The 16,643-nt window shown below is 40.4% G+C and overlaps 1 protein-coding gene across 49 annotated transcripts in view; it reads right to left on the reverse strand.

Moving 5' to 3' along the window:
- Positions 1 to 6,432: 6,432 nt before the first annotated feature.
- The window catches only part of magi1b (membrane associated guanylate kinase, WW and PDZ domain containing 1b), a 150,595-nt gene continuing 140,384 nt past the window's right edge, over positions 6,433 to 16,643 (reverse strand). For 48 of the 49 annotated variants that reach the window (XM_085158493.1, XM_085158491.1, XM_085158492.1 and 45 more), the window contains one exon: positions 6,433 to 16,638. In XM_085158493.1, the coding sequence (XP_085014619.1) occupies positions 15,377 to 16,638 (1,262 nt within the window). In that variant the 3' untranslated portion in view covers positions 6,433 to 15,376. The remainder of the gene's footprint in view (positions 16,639 to 16,643) is intronic. The other variant, XM_085158540.1, reaches the window with a different exon arrangement.

Genomic DNA, 16,643 nt, shown 5'->3' on the forward strand with positions numbered 1-16,643 from the left:
CAGCAACTTTGACTCCTGTGTGGTTCTGGTAGGCAGTCAGTCTATCAGATGTGATGTCAATGTGTTTATGGTAACTATATTTGATTTTCTGAAAATATCGGAAGATGGAAAAAAACACTGAACTGAAAGATGAATAAATATTTTGTAGAGCTGAGGGAATCTACGAAGTGTTGTGACTTTTTTGTTCCGGGTCAAACCTTTTTCATGCTTGGAATTTTACTGGAGAAATATGAATCATTGTTCTGAAAGAATACAGTAATCTCTACATTTTAATGTTGCTGCCATTGATAATAGAAAAGTCATCTCTTTGCTCCAGGATCTTCCATAGGTATAACTTTACTAACCTTAGTGAGTTTGATTCACAGTTGTTGCTACTCAGTAATTAGCCAGTCATTCAGTTGCATATATAACTTAAGCTGACAGAGATCCGACTGGGATCAAAATGTTAAAGCTGTAAGTAATAATGCAATTTTTCACAGGGAGTGATCCAGACCATGATGTTTAAAGCTCCCTATTTTAACTCTTTTTCACCTTTGGATGTGTATTAGAGGTAACGTTTGTCATATTCCACCCATGCTTCCTGAGCTAAATGACTGGTTGTGCATCAGAAGTTAGTGAAGATCATCTCTGGGCTACTCTTGGAAAAACCCAGAACCTCTTCCTGTGCCAAAATGTGTCACTAAGGGTACAGCGGAGGTTGTCTAATGTCATCTTTATGGGGTAAAGAGTCAACAGATCAAAAAATTATTCATCTTCTACTGGGCCACTGTGCTGTCCATTTATTCTACCTTCAGTTCGATGTTTAGTTCAGATCTGTTCTAAGGCCACCCTCTCTTTAAGCCAGCTTTCTCCCAATCGGGTGTCCCTCAAATTTGTCAGCATTTAAGGCTAAGTCACCTTTCACAATTAATGTTTTTTGATCATAGCTAACCCAATGTATTTTAAATATACCCACAGCTGTAGCTCAGGGGTGGAGAGAGTTCTCTACCAATCACAAGGTCGGTGGTTCAGCCTTGGATGCTCCAGTCTGGTTGTCTAAGGAATTTTACTTGGACCTCAAGATGCTCTCTGGTGCATTCATCAGCAGTGTGTATGAATATGTGTTAGATAAGTAAGCGTTTGTGTGAATAGGTTAATGAGGCATGTTTTATGGAGCACTTTGAGTGCTCAAAAACAGTAGAAAAGCACTATATAAGAGCTAGTCCATTTACCATTTAAAAATTCTACAGTTAGGTATATATGCTGACACAACAGCTTCCTTTCTACAGTTAAAAAGAAAAGAAAAAAATAATAACTTACTAGTTTATCACTAGATCTTCCCAGCTGTAAATATCTACCTACTAGTTGGGATGCAGCCTGGTTTTCTGAAAGGACCGCCTTTGCGTGCCCACTCCAAAGAACCCAGTTTCCTCTGGTCAGCCACTTTACACCAGTAGAGCACACTCAGTAGGAAGTTTACAGCCACCACAGTCAACCCAAAGCATGCCTATCTTTGTTCAAGCAACCAAACAGTCTTTGTTCTGCGCAACAAAGAAGAAGCCCTAAAAACAGAGAGCACAGAGTGTCTCAGGACTGTTTGGTGCCATGATACAACTCAATACTGCTCAGAAAACAACTGCAGTCTCCAGCTCTCCACAGCCTCAGGCACACTGACAATAATCAGGCCACACTAACTCTATCATTTGTGGAAATGTTTATTCCAAATGTATCTTTCATTATTTCTGCTTTGTATTATGCAGCAAGCCATTTGAGGTCAGAACGCAGATGTATATCTGATTTGTGTTTTTCTTGGCCGACTGCAGCCTTATTAGCATGCCGTGGAACTTCTTGCAATTCCCTCTGTGGTGGAGATCAACTGTGTGTGTATGTATGTTGCACTGAAAAAGCAATTTAATTTGTGTACACAGTATATATATACTGCATGTGTGTTGTATATGTTAATGCATTCCCAGATTTGCAGCTTTAAGTAAGTTATTGCCTTATGTTCTCTTAACTTTGTGTGGATTATGCATTCCAACTTTATCTCATTGTGTTTATGGGGCTCTCTAATACCAGCTGTCACTCCACATGAATCTTTGCTCTTAACCAGAACTCCCTACAAAATGGTCCTTACAGTGGAGCTGCTGTTATAATGGGAATAAAAACTCTGAAAGGGCCCATGAGAAATCACTTGTGTTGGCTCAGCATAATTCTGTAGTGGGTTCTGCTGATGACTGTGTGTCCGGTCCTCACAGCCTGTCGTTAACTCTGCCGTGTTAAAGATGAACTAGCACTTTGATGTAGTGATGCATAAAGGGCCATGGAAAACGCACCGTGCAGTGGTCGGGTCATAACTCAACTTGAAAGCAAACCATGTGTTAATTGTCCGTGAGTGTGTTTGCTGGATAGACGCACAGTGTATATAGGGAGGCATGCAATCATTCTTTTTCATGTAGTAAACACTGAATCGACCCACGCAGGCTTTCCAGCCCTCTTTGCAGCCTAAGCTAGAAGACTTTTATATCACTCATTAAAGGAAACCGTCTAAGAGGCCTTATACAACCTTTGGCATTTGGCAATCTGTGATTTGAGTGTGCAGAGCTTCCAAAAAAAAAGAACATGTAGTGTGCTCAACTCCACTGATAAGATTCATCCTCTTACCCTTTGTGCAGTGAGACCAGTGTATTGCCAGACGGTGTGTGTTCTTTAAAATCCAAACAGGTCAACGGAAAATGGGAAACCCTGAACCACCGAGAACTATGTGTACTTCAAGAAGCACTTGAATATCCAAACACAAGCAACAGTAGAGGGCGTCTCACCACAATATCACTGACCCAGAGTCAGCATTTGCCCCAGTGGAATCTGCTCACACTCTGTTAGACTGAATCAATACTGTGAACAAAGAAGCTTCAGACGGTCATCTCCTCTCCAACCCTGGCTTTGATGAATACAGTCAAACACACATACATGCACAGAAATTCCTTCGGTGACATATTGATCCGTTTCTCTGATGGAGTCCTTGGCCTCAGATGTGTGACACACTGGCAGGGAAGCCAAGGTTTTTATAATGGAGAACGGGGGCGGGAAACGCAGATTGCTCTTCTTTTCGAGCATCAGTCACACTCAGCTTCGTGAGTTATGGTTGGCGAGGTGATGGCATGTTTACAGCATTTGCCACAAATCTGAAAACAGTCTGTTCACACAGCTTTGAGGGCATAAGACTGTGATGTCTTAAACTGGCCACAAGATGCCACTGTGGGACACAAACCTTAACTGAGGATTTTCCCTATCGACGCTGTGCTGCTGAGACAGCATTTTATAATCATGCTTATGTTTATGTTTGTAAAATCTTTTCATTTATAAATCTGATATAAAGTAATCTGTCTTTTTTCAAGACCATTGGTGGTTTAATTATTTTTAACAAGTGCAATGTAACCACAGTCTTCTGTAGCAACTTCAGTATTTACACGAAAGTCTTTTTTGGCATATCCCACATTAGAAACGAAAGAAAGTTGTAGTTTTCACTTTATTTTTTTCAATTGTTACCAATACATAAACTGTCCAAATTGATTTTCAAGAAAGCTGATGCACAATAGGATCAATAATTTATTGCCTGTCTATTTTACCTTCAGAAATCTGAGTTTCATGTCATATTTTTCTTTTTCGGTTTTCCAAAAACCGTCTGATGTAACTCTCGGCTAAGAGTTTGTGAAAGTCTAATCTATTAAAGTTTAAAATATTCCAAGGAAGCATCTTAAATTTCCCGTATTGCAGCGGCTGTTTTTGTTTATCATTTTAATTACTGTTATGCTTTCAAACCTTAACATACTTAACCAAAGAACGGGTTGCCAACCCAAAATTGCAACAACCCTGATGAACAACAAGAGTTTTACCTCTGCCAAGAAAGCTTTGTGATTGATATGTCCATCTTTTAGCTAGAAGTGATTCGTTTTTTGAGTTTATCTGAAGCCTTGAGTTTATTTTTTATCATTGTGGATTATGGCAACATTGTACATTTTGGATCGTGTCTTTACAAATACAAACAGTGTATGTATTTGTAGTGCTGGCCTTGATTGTCTGAAGAAAATGTAAAAACTAATCTGCAGCTGGATATCCTTTTATATCCAGGAATGCCATTTATGGATAGTATGAGAGGAATCGTCAGCCTTGTTGGAGGTATGCTGCGCTTCTTTAATAATGTCAAGTTACCAGTCATAATATAATAATTGTACCAATTTAAATTACATGAGTCATTTCACAGAAGAATTAGTGGAAATGATTAACAAGTGTGGGATATGAGGATATTATTATTTGTTGCTCTCTAGGCCCGGATTTTATAACGGAAACCATAGCAACGTTGTGCAGGTTATACAGTTACAAACACTGAGTCGTTGCAGCTCAACTGCTTATGAAAATGTGTGTAAGTAATTAATTTATTCAGCTAATCAGCCGAGCTCAGATAAGCAGCCTTTTCGACTTGTAATAAAACACCTGCATTAAAGATAAATTGCAGCTTAATAACTGCTTGTTAAAATACATTTGATTTTTACAACATTTTTGCATTTTTTATGCATTTTCTAGAAGATATTGGGATTTTAGTGTTGTGCCTTTGAAATAAATATCCTTTTTTTTTTCAAATGTTAGACTAGAATTTCAGCTAAATTATTAAATGCAACCTGATTTATGACAGACTAAGTTAGGTGGCAGTGCAAAATTTTTCACACTGCCAGAACATTGTGATTTTGTGTCCTCAGCTGCTTCTTCTACTAAACCTGCTTCTCTTCAGCACTGTCTTTGAAGTGTCACAGGAGTGTTCTGGGAGTTTTCTGCCATCTCATCAGCAAAAAGGAGAACCAGCACTCATCCACTCAGAATAACAATAATGAAGCCACTTCAGCTGGATCCTCCACATCAGCCAGGTCAAACTGTAGAGCTCTTACTCCCTCTACTTATGTGGCAAACCGGTGTTGTTTTTCTCAGCCGAGGGACAAATTACACTCTGTGAGAGCTCATTTGAAGACATGATTGTAAATCAAGGAGATTTTTTTTTTCTTAAACAAAAACCCAACATCACCGAGACACCTAGTGGCCAGCTAGTGAAACGGTTTAGTGTCTATCAAGACCCTCATATAGCCTGAAGGAGCAGCAGCTGTTTGCAGGAGTTCTTATTAGGAATAACACGAGTTAGTCTTCAAACACCTGCAAGCCCATTTAAACATGCCTGTCATAGCCTAATTACAAAAAAGCAGTCAGCCAGTAGGAGATCCAGATAATTTTAAAGATTACAAATTCAAAACTTTGTGTGTTATATACAGTCCAAAAATGACTCCTAACCTAAAATACATTTTTTGAACTTTGGACTCCAGTGCTGTTCTTAGTGCATTGGTTTGATGTACAGTAAATATTAGAATATTTGATTACAATGTAAAAATGTCAACTGAAGAAATTTTTGCTTTTGCTGGAATATATTACAGCCCATTGTTCAAAAACGATTGGACCCTATACGAAAATTTACAAATTTTATAAACTCATATTTTATTAAGGAGAACATTAGAAAAAACATATGAAATGTTTAAACGTAGAAAATATCCCAGTTTACAAAAACATTAAACATTTTTTAATTTAATGGCAGTAATGTGATTCTCAACTTTTTGAGATGAAGTCACTAAAAAAAGAAAAAAGAGCAAGAAAAGTGAGCGGTACAAAAAAGAAACAGCTGGAGGGAAATTAGGTTAACAGGAAACAGGTCAATAACATGCTTGGTTGTAAAAAAGAGCATCTTTGAGAGGCAGCATTTCTCAGAAGTGAAAATTGGCAGCGGTTCAAGAATCTGCAAAAAAATAAATAATTAAAAACAAACATATCTTCAAATTTCAGAATAATGTTCCTCAATGTACAATTTCAAAGAATTTGAATATTTCATCATCTACATTACAGAATACCATGAAAAGATTATGAAAATCTGAAGAAATCTCTGTGCATGCAAAAAATCCATATTGGATACCCAATATGGGAATGTACCAAATGTCCACAGTGACCTCTGAACATTGGCTCAGAAATCACTGTCCGTGAACACATTTTCTATGCCATCCAAAACGCAAGTTAGAACTCAAAGTCAACATTTAGGACATAAATGTAGAATTCATTTTGGAAAATATGGATGCCCCATCCCTCCAACTAAAGAGGAGAATAACCATCTGGCCATCAAAATGACTATTTTTCCTTAAAATTGTAAATCTTTTCCTTTTCCTACTCTTTTGTTTTGTGCCTGATCTAAAAACATTGCAAATCACATTTTTGGCATCCAATTCATAAATGTGTTAACTTGTGTTTTTAGGTACATTTTCCCAGGTTAAACATTTGATATGGTTTCGGTTTTCTATTGTGAATAAAATATGGGTTTTAGAGATTTAATTGCATTGCATTCAGTTTTCGGCAATTTTTTGAAAGCAATTTTCCTGCTACCCCGTAGTCTAGTGTCCTCCTCCACCTCTGGATGTGTTCTGGGCATTTCCCTCCAGCAGGAGGCCCAGGGTTGACCCAGGACACGCTGATTATATCTCTCAGTTGGCCTAGGAAGACTGGACAGAAACAGTCAAAGGTAAACAGTTTCATCACCAAACAGAATTACCAACTGTAAGATCTGAGTCGCTCATTTGTGGAACCAGGAAAACATTTTAAAACACACACAGAAGTATAAATGGTATGTACATGTGTTGCCTGAGCATTACAATAAAAAGATTTGGCAATTTTTTTGGAAACAATTTTCAGGTTTCGGTCCACCTGGTTTCGGTCTCCACTCCTGGCTCTCCTCTTCTGTCATGTCCTAAGTATGTGGTTCTGCAACTCAGGCCAGAATTCTACTCTGCTTTACTCACTTTCTCTCCAGTTACCTGAGTAACTTGTACTTGTGCTCGTCTTCTCCCTCCTTGAAATCCCACTCTCACTCTGTCTCAGACACTTGCCAGTCTTGGAACTTGTGGGAAACTGGAAGCTTAGACTTTTTGCTGGAAGAGTGGAAAGCCATACCTGCACTGTAGTTTAAAGAATACTTAACTGAGTGAAGTCTCGGTCTCTGGAAAAACGAATTTGAGCATTACCTGCTGTTGCACAGTCCTGAAACCTGCATTAAAACTTTTTAAGCAATTTAATCAGTGTCCTGCTATTGAGTCCTTGGATTAAACCGTAACAGCAGTACAGAATACCAGAGCATCACTGTATTATCATGCACATATTATAGTATATATATATTCCGGTACTTTTTAATTGCTAGATAGTGCCAATATTTATTTCTTCCATTTCCACCATACAATGGTGCATAAAAATCACAAATCGGTGCATTAAAATTCACCAGATGGTGGAAAATTAATTATCTGATGGTCAAAATTTCTTGAAAGACTGTAGGCCCTAATGTGTTTTCCTCCAAAGCTAAAGCCAAACCTGCTATTTATTAATGTATGAAGGTTACCAAAAAAGAAGTATATTCAAGCATTGCAAAATATGCCTGCTGTCCATTTGGTATCATCTGTATGCCGAGTAATGGAATACAGGTGTTTGGTACTTCAATAAAGGGATTTAGCCTTGAGAAGTAGTCTCATCCAAAAGATGTTTAAGAACAAGCCCGGGTGTAGTTGTGAATTCAGTTCACATCATTAGAACCGCGAGCGCTATTATCCAAGGACCACAACCTCCTGTGTCTATGAATTTGTATAATACTCAGAACTAATAAATCCAATGGAAAAGGCATTACTAGAACTTGTTCAGCTCTATGTGTACGAATGAGAATAGTCTATCTCAGGTCTTTTTGTTTGCTCCTTTTCCAAATTCCTCACCCAGTTAGCAAAACTCTCAGTACTCCTTTTGTACGTTGCCAAAGTAACGCTCACTCCCTCTCTCCTCAGCTCCTTTGAAGCAACTTCAGAGCATCAATATTTAACCTGACATTGTCAAAACTAAAAAAAGAAATGATGCTGAAGGGAAGGCAGCGCTTTGAAGCATGTTTGCCTGTAGACCTGCGCCGAACATGACTGATTTCCTCTCAGAGTTTGTTGACAACACAGGCAGGCAGTGTGGATCATACAGTCGTAATACACACATTACAGTCATTACTGAGGGAGCGCTTGATTACATAGCAACTAATGGGATTTGGTGTTAACCTGATGGATTGCTCACAATGGCACAGAACAGGAAGGCTACATCACATGCGTGATGTACCGTTCATGTGTCCTCCTTCTGCTGACAGGACAGGGCGGCCAATCTCACATGTAATACTGACAGAAGGAGGCTTGACCACGATAAACAAGCAAGTTGCGTCCCGTGAGCCCATTGCAAAGTAAAACTCAAAGGTACCATGAACAGAAGTGGCAGATTTGACTCATACAAATGAGTGCGAATAGTGCGGCACAGAGTAGAGGAGGAAATCTCGAATGAGTTTGCCGCTCGCTCTAGCTTCGCTCATTAAAGTTGAAAAATTAATGACCACCGACTATGTTGTAGTGCATATTCACCCCCCACAAACCAAGATGTTACATTACCTTTCAAACAAAATATTTCACAGTGAGCATCAGTAGCTGTGCATATCACCATTCAAATGCACTTCCCTGCGCGTCAGCACTTTCAAAAGCACCAGACTTTTGGACTAGATACTGTGGATCTGTTCAGAGTGCAAACATGTGGGCGTGAATGTGTGTCAGCACCACATCTGGATGAGGACATGAGTGAAGGTTACATGTAGGGCTACTGGTTCGAGCTTTAGTCTCGTGTGTGGTTTTAATCAGTATTGTCTAGTATTAATATCTCAGTATGCATTTCTCTTTTTTTTGTACAGTTGTTTGCGGTCTATGACACACCCAGATGTGACCCCATAAACCATTGAAAACAAATGCATAAGACATAAATCACGTGCATCTTTTGAATGAGAGAACTACATTTTCATGTGTGACAACTGATATCTGGAACATGAAGGTCCCAGACCTAATTTGACAAGGGCCAAATTGTGGGCAACGTTCTGCTAGGAAACGTTGGGTCCTGCCATCCACGTGGATGTTACTTTAACCCATCCCACCAACTTTATCTTAGCCTTTTTGCAGACCATGTACACACTTTTCATACTCCATATGCATACTGTGCATGCTCAAAATATGGTGTAGAAGAAAGTCTTTCTGAAGTAACCATGACCAAATGGCCTCACACAAAGTTTTTCAAATGAATCATTCAACAGTGCAACAGGAAAGCTGACATCTCCACATGCATTTCTTATGAAAGTATAACTATTTCATTGCCTCAGCTCAGAGCACCTTTCAGTGGGCTACTTCTCTTCTGAAAGGGAACAAGACAATCTGAAAATTCTATTATTCTTTCCATGAGGCATTAGCCATACCTCTGATTGGGGGAACTGCTTGCATTCAAGGGGACACAGACCTGTAAAAGACTTGACTTTACGCACGCTAACTGCACAAAGTGAGAGATTTATTCATTAGACACTCACGCATGGACACATTTGAGCAAAGGAAAGCCAGAGATGATGCCTCAGGGGCAGGCAAACGTTCAGTGTCTTGGCATTGCTGAAGGAGTGGTCATTCAGGGGACATGAACCCTCCACTTATGAAGTCAGCCTCAGCTCTCGCGTGCTATTACTGGAGTCCACCGATCCTCTTTTTAAGAAAACAAATAAACAAGTTTCAATATAATCACACACCTCACCCACAGCAGCAACACTTGCACATAAATGAGTACTTACAGTGCTGTGCAAAAGTCTTTACATTTTGCTTTAATGGAGTCAGACTTTCTTGTACTTTTTAAAGCTGTCTTGAGCAACAGTTCTCCAGGCTTTCAGATCGTCTTTCAAAGTTTTTCTTTGAACATTGGTTGCTTTTACACTCATTTTCAGTCCAGTCTTTGGCCATTTTTCAGATGTAATTTCCTTTTTGTTGTTCATTAAGTTGCATAATACTGACCGATGAATCTTTCAAACATAAAAAAACCCTACCTAAGATATAAACCAGTGCTGTGTCTACTCATAAAACACAATTCAGCAAAGAACCCATCTTCATTTGTTCCCATTTTCCTAGCTGAATCTACTAAGAATTCCAAAAATAACAGTTTGATAGATTTAAAATTATTATAATTATTTTTCCACCTACAGGATGAGTCCCAAAGAGCCCTTAGCCAAGAACTTGGCATATCTCAGTATGATGTGCAGTAGGTTTTTTTTTTTTTAGTAAACTTAACAAGTGGAGACCATGCCGCACGATCTGATATTGTTGTGTTGGTGTTGTTCCCAGATCATCATACTAAATGTTGTTCCAGGATCAACATTGCAAGTGACCAATCAGAATGTTGTGATGTCATACTTTTGCGACTTTGGGAAAAAACGCCGTAAAACAAAAATCTGTACTTAAGCTGCGAGAAACCGCCTCTGTCCGCCAATCAACGGACCCTGACCCTAACCCTAACCATTTAATAAACGGTAAGCAGAATTAATATTGTCCTTGCAACATTGGAATTTCATAAATGCACGAATGGCTTGTGATTGGTCACTTGCAATGTTGAACCTGGAACAACATTTTCATGATGATCTGGGAACAACACCAACACGACAATATCAGATCATCCGGGCAATGCCACGGTGGCTATATCCATCTTTTATATACAGTTTATGTATTTGTGAGCATTTTAAAACACATGGAAGAATATACACACACTCAATTACAGAACTACTTCTAGTACTCAGAGACAGTCCGGCATGCAAAAAGGAGCATAAATAATGATTGAAAACACAGCTAGTAAACAGTTTTTTTGGCATATAAAATATAAATTTTGAAATTTTTTAAATGTCAAGTTCTATCTACAAATTAGCAAGTGTTAAATATCCCAATTCTTTGATTTTTGGGCTGAAGGAAGAGCAACACTCGGTGTATAAATGCTCAGTCAACAATCTCTTTATTCCATACAACACTTTGAGCATTACAAACGTCCAGACGGGAGATGTGGACACGAGGGTGTCCATCAGATCTCGAAGTGTCTAACCGTTTGTCTCATTAGCTTCAGCCCCCCTCCAAAGTCATAAAACCTAAACACCCACATTCTTTCTCTCTCAGTGAGCCTAAGTTATGACCTTGGCTTCCTGTGCAGTATGTTCTGTTCTTTCTAATCAGACAAATAAGGCCATGATTCTCTGAAAACAGTATTTCTTATAAATCAGCAGTATAATGCATCATAAAACAGTGTAATGATTTCACAATCTTTATATATATATAATGATTATAAGTATAATGATTTAACAATTCTTTGATTAGAAGTATAAGGTGGCACAAGATAGTATAATAATCTCACACAAGAAAACAGGACTGTTCAGGAAAAGGAAAGAAAACACCAATTATGTATACACTAGCTCTACGCTGCTGATTATTTGACACAATGCTTGTGGATCTAATTTTTAACTGACTGATTACTGATCACAGCTGGGACCAGGCTCCTCACACTTTGCTTTTGAATAGATCCATCCCCACAATAGCCTCAACTCTTTGAAAAAGATAAATAAATACAATTGTGAAACTTTTTCTTTCTTCTAAGTGAAATCATCTTGATCCTGAGCACACAGCCAAAAATAACCCAGTGCTGTTGTTTTCTCTTCTCCCCCCCAGCCTTCGTATGTGCACGTCTACAATTCTTGTCTGCTGCTGTCAGCTTAAGGGAAGAGCCCATTGCATTAGTGTTGCCATGGCAACAGGGCAGTAGAGGATCTCTAAGGTCAGTGCAAGAGCACCTGAAGCTTAGCTGATGGGAGAAAAGAGGCTGTCAGTGAACACTCATGTTGTTATTGGACATTTTATTACTGCTGCTTCCTCCTGCCTGACACTGACATGATAAATTGTCCCAAGACACGTGTTGTTAATCATTTCTGGGATAACACAAGAAATAAAACCAGGGGTTCTGCTCCTGCATCAGATGATGGAGAGTGGAATAGGTCTTGATAAAGAGGGGGCAGAGATATTTAAAGAGAAGGGAGAAGAGATTTTCGATGCTGGAAAGTGGATTACATCCATTATTTAGCAATGGTTTCCTCTTCTGTGAGGGGACAGGGAAGAGAAATGTGTTTGCAGGATACAAACTCCAGCCCTCTGTATTCTGTAGAAATACTAAATAACACATGCTTCTCTAATAGGGAAAAATGTCGGCACCCAATGAAAACAATGCAAATTGTATCTAATAGCCTGCATTAAATATACTCAAATGGATATTTGCAACTTGGATTTTTGCACTTACTAAAAAGTGAGCTGAAGAATTTCCATGTAATGCTTCCACACTAGTGCACATCCCATAAATGTAGCTATGCAAAAACAGTTTCAGATCATTGCATCAAAAGGAGTGGAATGCATTGAGGCTCCCTTGAATTGCACAGAAACTGGGCCAGAAAAAAGCTCTGATATGTTACCGTTTGATCACGATGCTTTAACTCTGTTTCACATTTCCTCTTATGAGCTGCACAGATTGTGTCCACAGGGTAATCTTGAATGCACATTTTTGAACATATGGCATTAAGTACCTTGGCATGTGCTGCAGGAAAAAGCACAAACTTCATATGATGCAAGCTCAGAAAATCTTAAATTCTCCCCATATTTGTGTAAACATACAGTTGGCTCCATAACATTTCTTTTTCCTGGCTCATCTGTTTTTTTCAACAGCAAAGTGGGCTTAAAAGCAAACGATCAATGCGACTGAAGTGCAGACTTTCAGCTTGAGTTCAAGGGGCTTGCAAACAAACCGGAACGACAGCCATTTCTAAAGCGATGGGACGATTGACTGACAAGGGGTTTCATAGACAGGTGAGGCCTGCTGCTGCCATTTCATTTCATGGAGTTGATTCCAAGTCTTACATTTTGTAACTCTCAAAATGAGATTCAAAGTGAGGCTGACGCAAGAGACCGAATAAAGATAAATTTGAAGAAAAAAAAAAAGCAAAGAAAAAAAAGCCTAATATCGCAAAAATGGACGACAGAAGACAACTGAAGCAGATGACTGCAAATTCTTTCCTCGGTAAAGAAAACCATTCATAACTTTTGGAACACTCAGAGAGGCATATCACTGTAAAAGAGACACCTTCGAAAATTGGAATACAGAGTTTCATCTAAAAACAAGCTTTGGACAGATGAAACCACATGATGGGAAATAGTGGGAGGAAAACAGTATGGAGAAGGAAAAGAACACATCATGATCTGAAACATATCACATTATCTGTCAAACAAGGTGGAGGCTGTGCGGGCATGTGTGCCTGCCAGTGGAGCCGGGTGACTAGTGTTTTTTTCCTGACTGTTGACAGCAGCAAGTAGCAGGAGGAATTCTGAAGTTGCTCAGATTCATCCAAATGCTGTGAAAAAGAACAACGGACGTTGCTTCACAGTGCAGATGGATAGTAATCCAAAGCATACTGCAAAAACAATCCAAGACTTTCTCAAGGCAAAGAAACGGGATATTATTCAACTGCCAAGTCTGCCTTTACTACAGCCACCTTCAGCCTGAGGGAGGAAACATTTGGTGACATCTATGAGTTTTAGACTTGAAGGATTTATCATTAAAAACAATCAGATTTATTTCCTGTTTATTACCATAATTACCTTTGAGGCCTTTGAGAAGTTAGTGAAAATTCCTTTTTTTTCTTTTTGTAAATTAAAGCTGAAGTTGGTTCAAATTAAATCCACTGTGGTGCGACACAAATTTACAAAAAAAAAAAAAAAAAAAAAGTGTCATTGTCCTAATGTGTAGGGACAAAACTGTATGAGGATCTCATGCCTTAAATGTATGTATGAAGAAGGTAGATATGAGAGGTCGTCCCGATTTCTTATCGCTGAATGTTAGGAAATGTTAAAGAGGTTAAAATGCACTTGTGTATCTTTCAGGGTTTTTTTGTTTTTTTTATTGCCGTGGTGAAGTATATTGTGCATTGGTATTTACCGCTCACCCAGGGTGACTACTTGGTTTTTATCTAATCTCCACATTGTTTGTCCCACCTTCCTTCTGCCGTCACCGTCCTGAAATAGACACGCAGCATCCCCGCTGTTCGTTCTGTATCAAATGACGAATCTCGCAACCACAAGAGTGGATGGAGGAGGAAGGGGAAGGACCGTAGAGGGCGATGGGAGAAAGAGGGCACTAAAAAGGCACAAATCAAAGTAAGCTGTGAAGAGGAGTGAAGGAACATTTTTAAGATCGTCCTTTTGGGCTTTGATGTTGGGGAAAGGACAGAAGCTCTTTGCTTTACTTTTCTTCAAAGGCTTTATCTATATGCATGCACTTTTGGCAGGGCTGAGATAACAATGTTAGTCTCCCCACTGTTTTGTTTTCTGCTTGGCAAAATGAGAGCTCAAAAAAAAAGAAGAAAAAAAGCTGTTAGTGTACATCTTTTTCCCATTCAATATCTGCATTTTTTTTTGTATTACTTAAGCAGGTCAATCAATCCCAGAATGACTCCAATGGCAATAACAAAGGAGAAAAAAGCTAAAACGACTGTTCATTTGTTGAATATATTATTTTATTTTAACATCATCATCATAGTTTAACTTTTTCATTTTCCCTTCCTTCATTTAAAATGATCACCTCTGAATGTACACATACTGCAAACTGTCAAAAATATACAAACAAATGCAGGCTTGTGCTATAGTCTGGTCAAATGTCTAAAAAACAGTGGCACTGGAAGGAGAGAGAGTACGAAGGCAAGAGAGAGAGAGAGAGAGAGAGAGAGAGAGAGAGAGAGAGAGAGAGAGAGAGAGAGAGAGAGAGAGAGAGAGAGAGAGAGAGAGAGAGAGAGAGAGAGAGAGAGAGAGAGAGAGAGAGAGAGAGAGAGAGAGAGAGAGAGACATTGAAACCGGTAAAGACATGCACAGCATCATTGTGAGCACCTGTTATGGTGACCCGGGTGCGCAGTACTTCCAAGGGATCTTTGTGGAAAAGTACATACATTTCATCATCTGACAGTGGGGCACACAAACTGCCCTCCACATATCAAACCCGAAACAAAAATGTTGTTTGTTAATGGAATTGTTGTTAGGCACATCATTGTTTTTTATGGTTTTATATTTTCTGGAAAAGTCTGAGTATCTGTAAATGTAGAATACTTTAAGAAAACAAAGAAACAAACAAAGAAACAAAACCCAAAACAAAATGAGAAAACAAAGAAAATCAAATATACAATTTCTTTTAAAAAAAGAGGAAAAAAAAACAGCTTTCAAAACTATGACCTTGTTAGTAACTCGGTGTTGTTACAGTGTGTGTGTGTGTGTGTGTGTGTGTCAGCATGTCTACACAAGTTGGGTGCGTTTCTGTAGAACAACGTGGTAGTGATGGTGAGTATTTGAGGTGTTTTGTGGATGGTTGCTGTGATCAGCTGACAGCTGTCCAATCAGATGCTCAGGTCTTTGGGATTCTCCTTGTAGGTCTTCTTGGGCTCAGGGAGCGTGGGCTTGGATGAGCGACTGGTGTTGGTCTTGTTCTTGAGCGTGCTGTAGTATTGCGTCACTTGAGCCGCCACAAAATTGTCATCGTCCTCTTCATCCTCCGAGTCGTCCCTTCTGAAGCTCCTGATCGGGGATATGTCTCGTCCGAGACTGCGGGAGCGGTACCAAGGTTCAGGGGTGCTGTCTCGGCTGGGGTAGCGCTCATCCCTGTCAAACCTCTCAGTCGAACGACCCCTCAGCTGTGTGCTGTCAAACCTCTCAGTCGAACGACCCCTCAGCAGCGTGCTGTACTTCTTGTAAGCTGAATCTGAATCTGGAGTACGTACTCTGGGCAGGGTGATGTCTCTCTGGTTGCGAGATGCCATGTCCTTCAGCAGGTTATCCCCCCCTCTGTAGGACCTGTCCAAGGTAGAGGCTTTCATCAGCAGGCTCTCTTCTCCATAGAGGCGATCTTCCCTGCGCAGTGGCGGTGTGACCTCCCTGTTTAAGCGGTCTAGGGCTGGGGACTCTCGCAAGATGCTGTCTTCCAGACGGAAGGTGGATTCAGGAGTTTTGATTGGCTCCTTCAATACAGGCTCATCCACAATAGGCTTCTCGGTGCTGCGGGTCTGTCTCTCTGGGGAGCGATACCGGCGGTAGGGGTCTGAGGATTGGGCCCGGCGTCTGGTGGGGGACTGCTGCCGAGTGCGGTAGGGGGACCGATGGCGGTGAGGGGAACGGCGAGGAGAGCGGTAGGGCGAGCGACGGGGTGAGCGGTGGGGCGAGCGGTTGGGTGAACGGTGGCGGCGCCTGTCTGGAGAACGGCCTCGGCGCTGACCCCCATGTCGGTCGTCCAGGACGTTGTCTGCACTGCGCGACCGGGTGTGCCCCTTATGAGGTGACCGATGGCGGCTACGGTGGCGATGGCGGCCATCACTTTTCTTGTCATCTTTCTTCTTGGGAGTGTTCTTCCCTGTCGACCTTTTGCCCTTGTGTTTTCCCGTGCTGGTTTTCTTGCTGGGGGAGTGGTGGCGGTGGTTGGAATGTGTGTGCCTGCCAGTGCCGTGGGAGCGGCGGCCTGGCTCCTTCTTGCTGCGGGATGATTGTTGGGGTTCTGGTGGGTCGCTTGACTCTGATGGTGCACCGTTCAGGGGAAGAGTGTTCACTTCCGCAGCGTTTTGTACCCCTGAGGCTGGGTTGGCTGCGCTGATGTCGTTGGTGCTGTCGTCTGCA

The sequence above is a fragment of the Neolamprologus multifasciatus genome, chromosome 5 (genome assembly GCF_963576455.1).
Source record: "Neolamprologus multifasciatus chromosome 5, fNeoMul1.2, whole genome shotgun sequence".
Lineage (NCBI taxonomy): Eukaryota > Metazoa > Chordata > Actinopteri > Cichliformes > Cichlidae > Neolamprologus > Neolamprologus multifasciatus.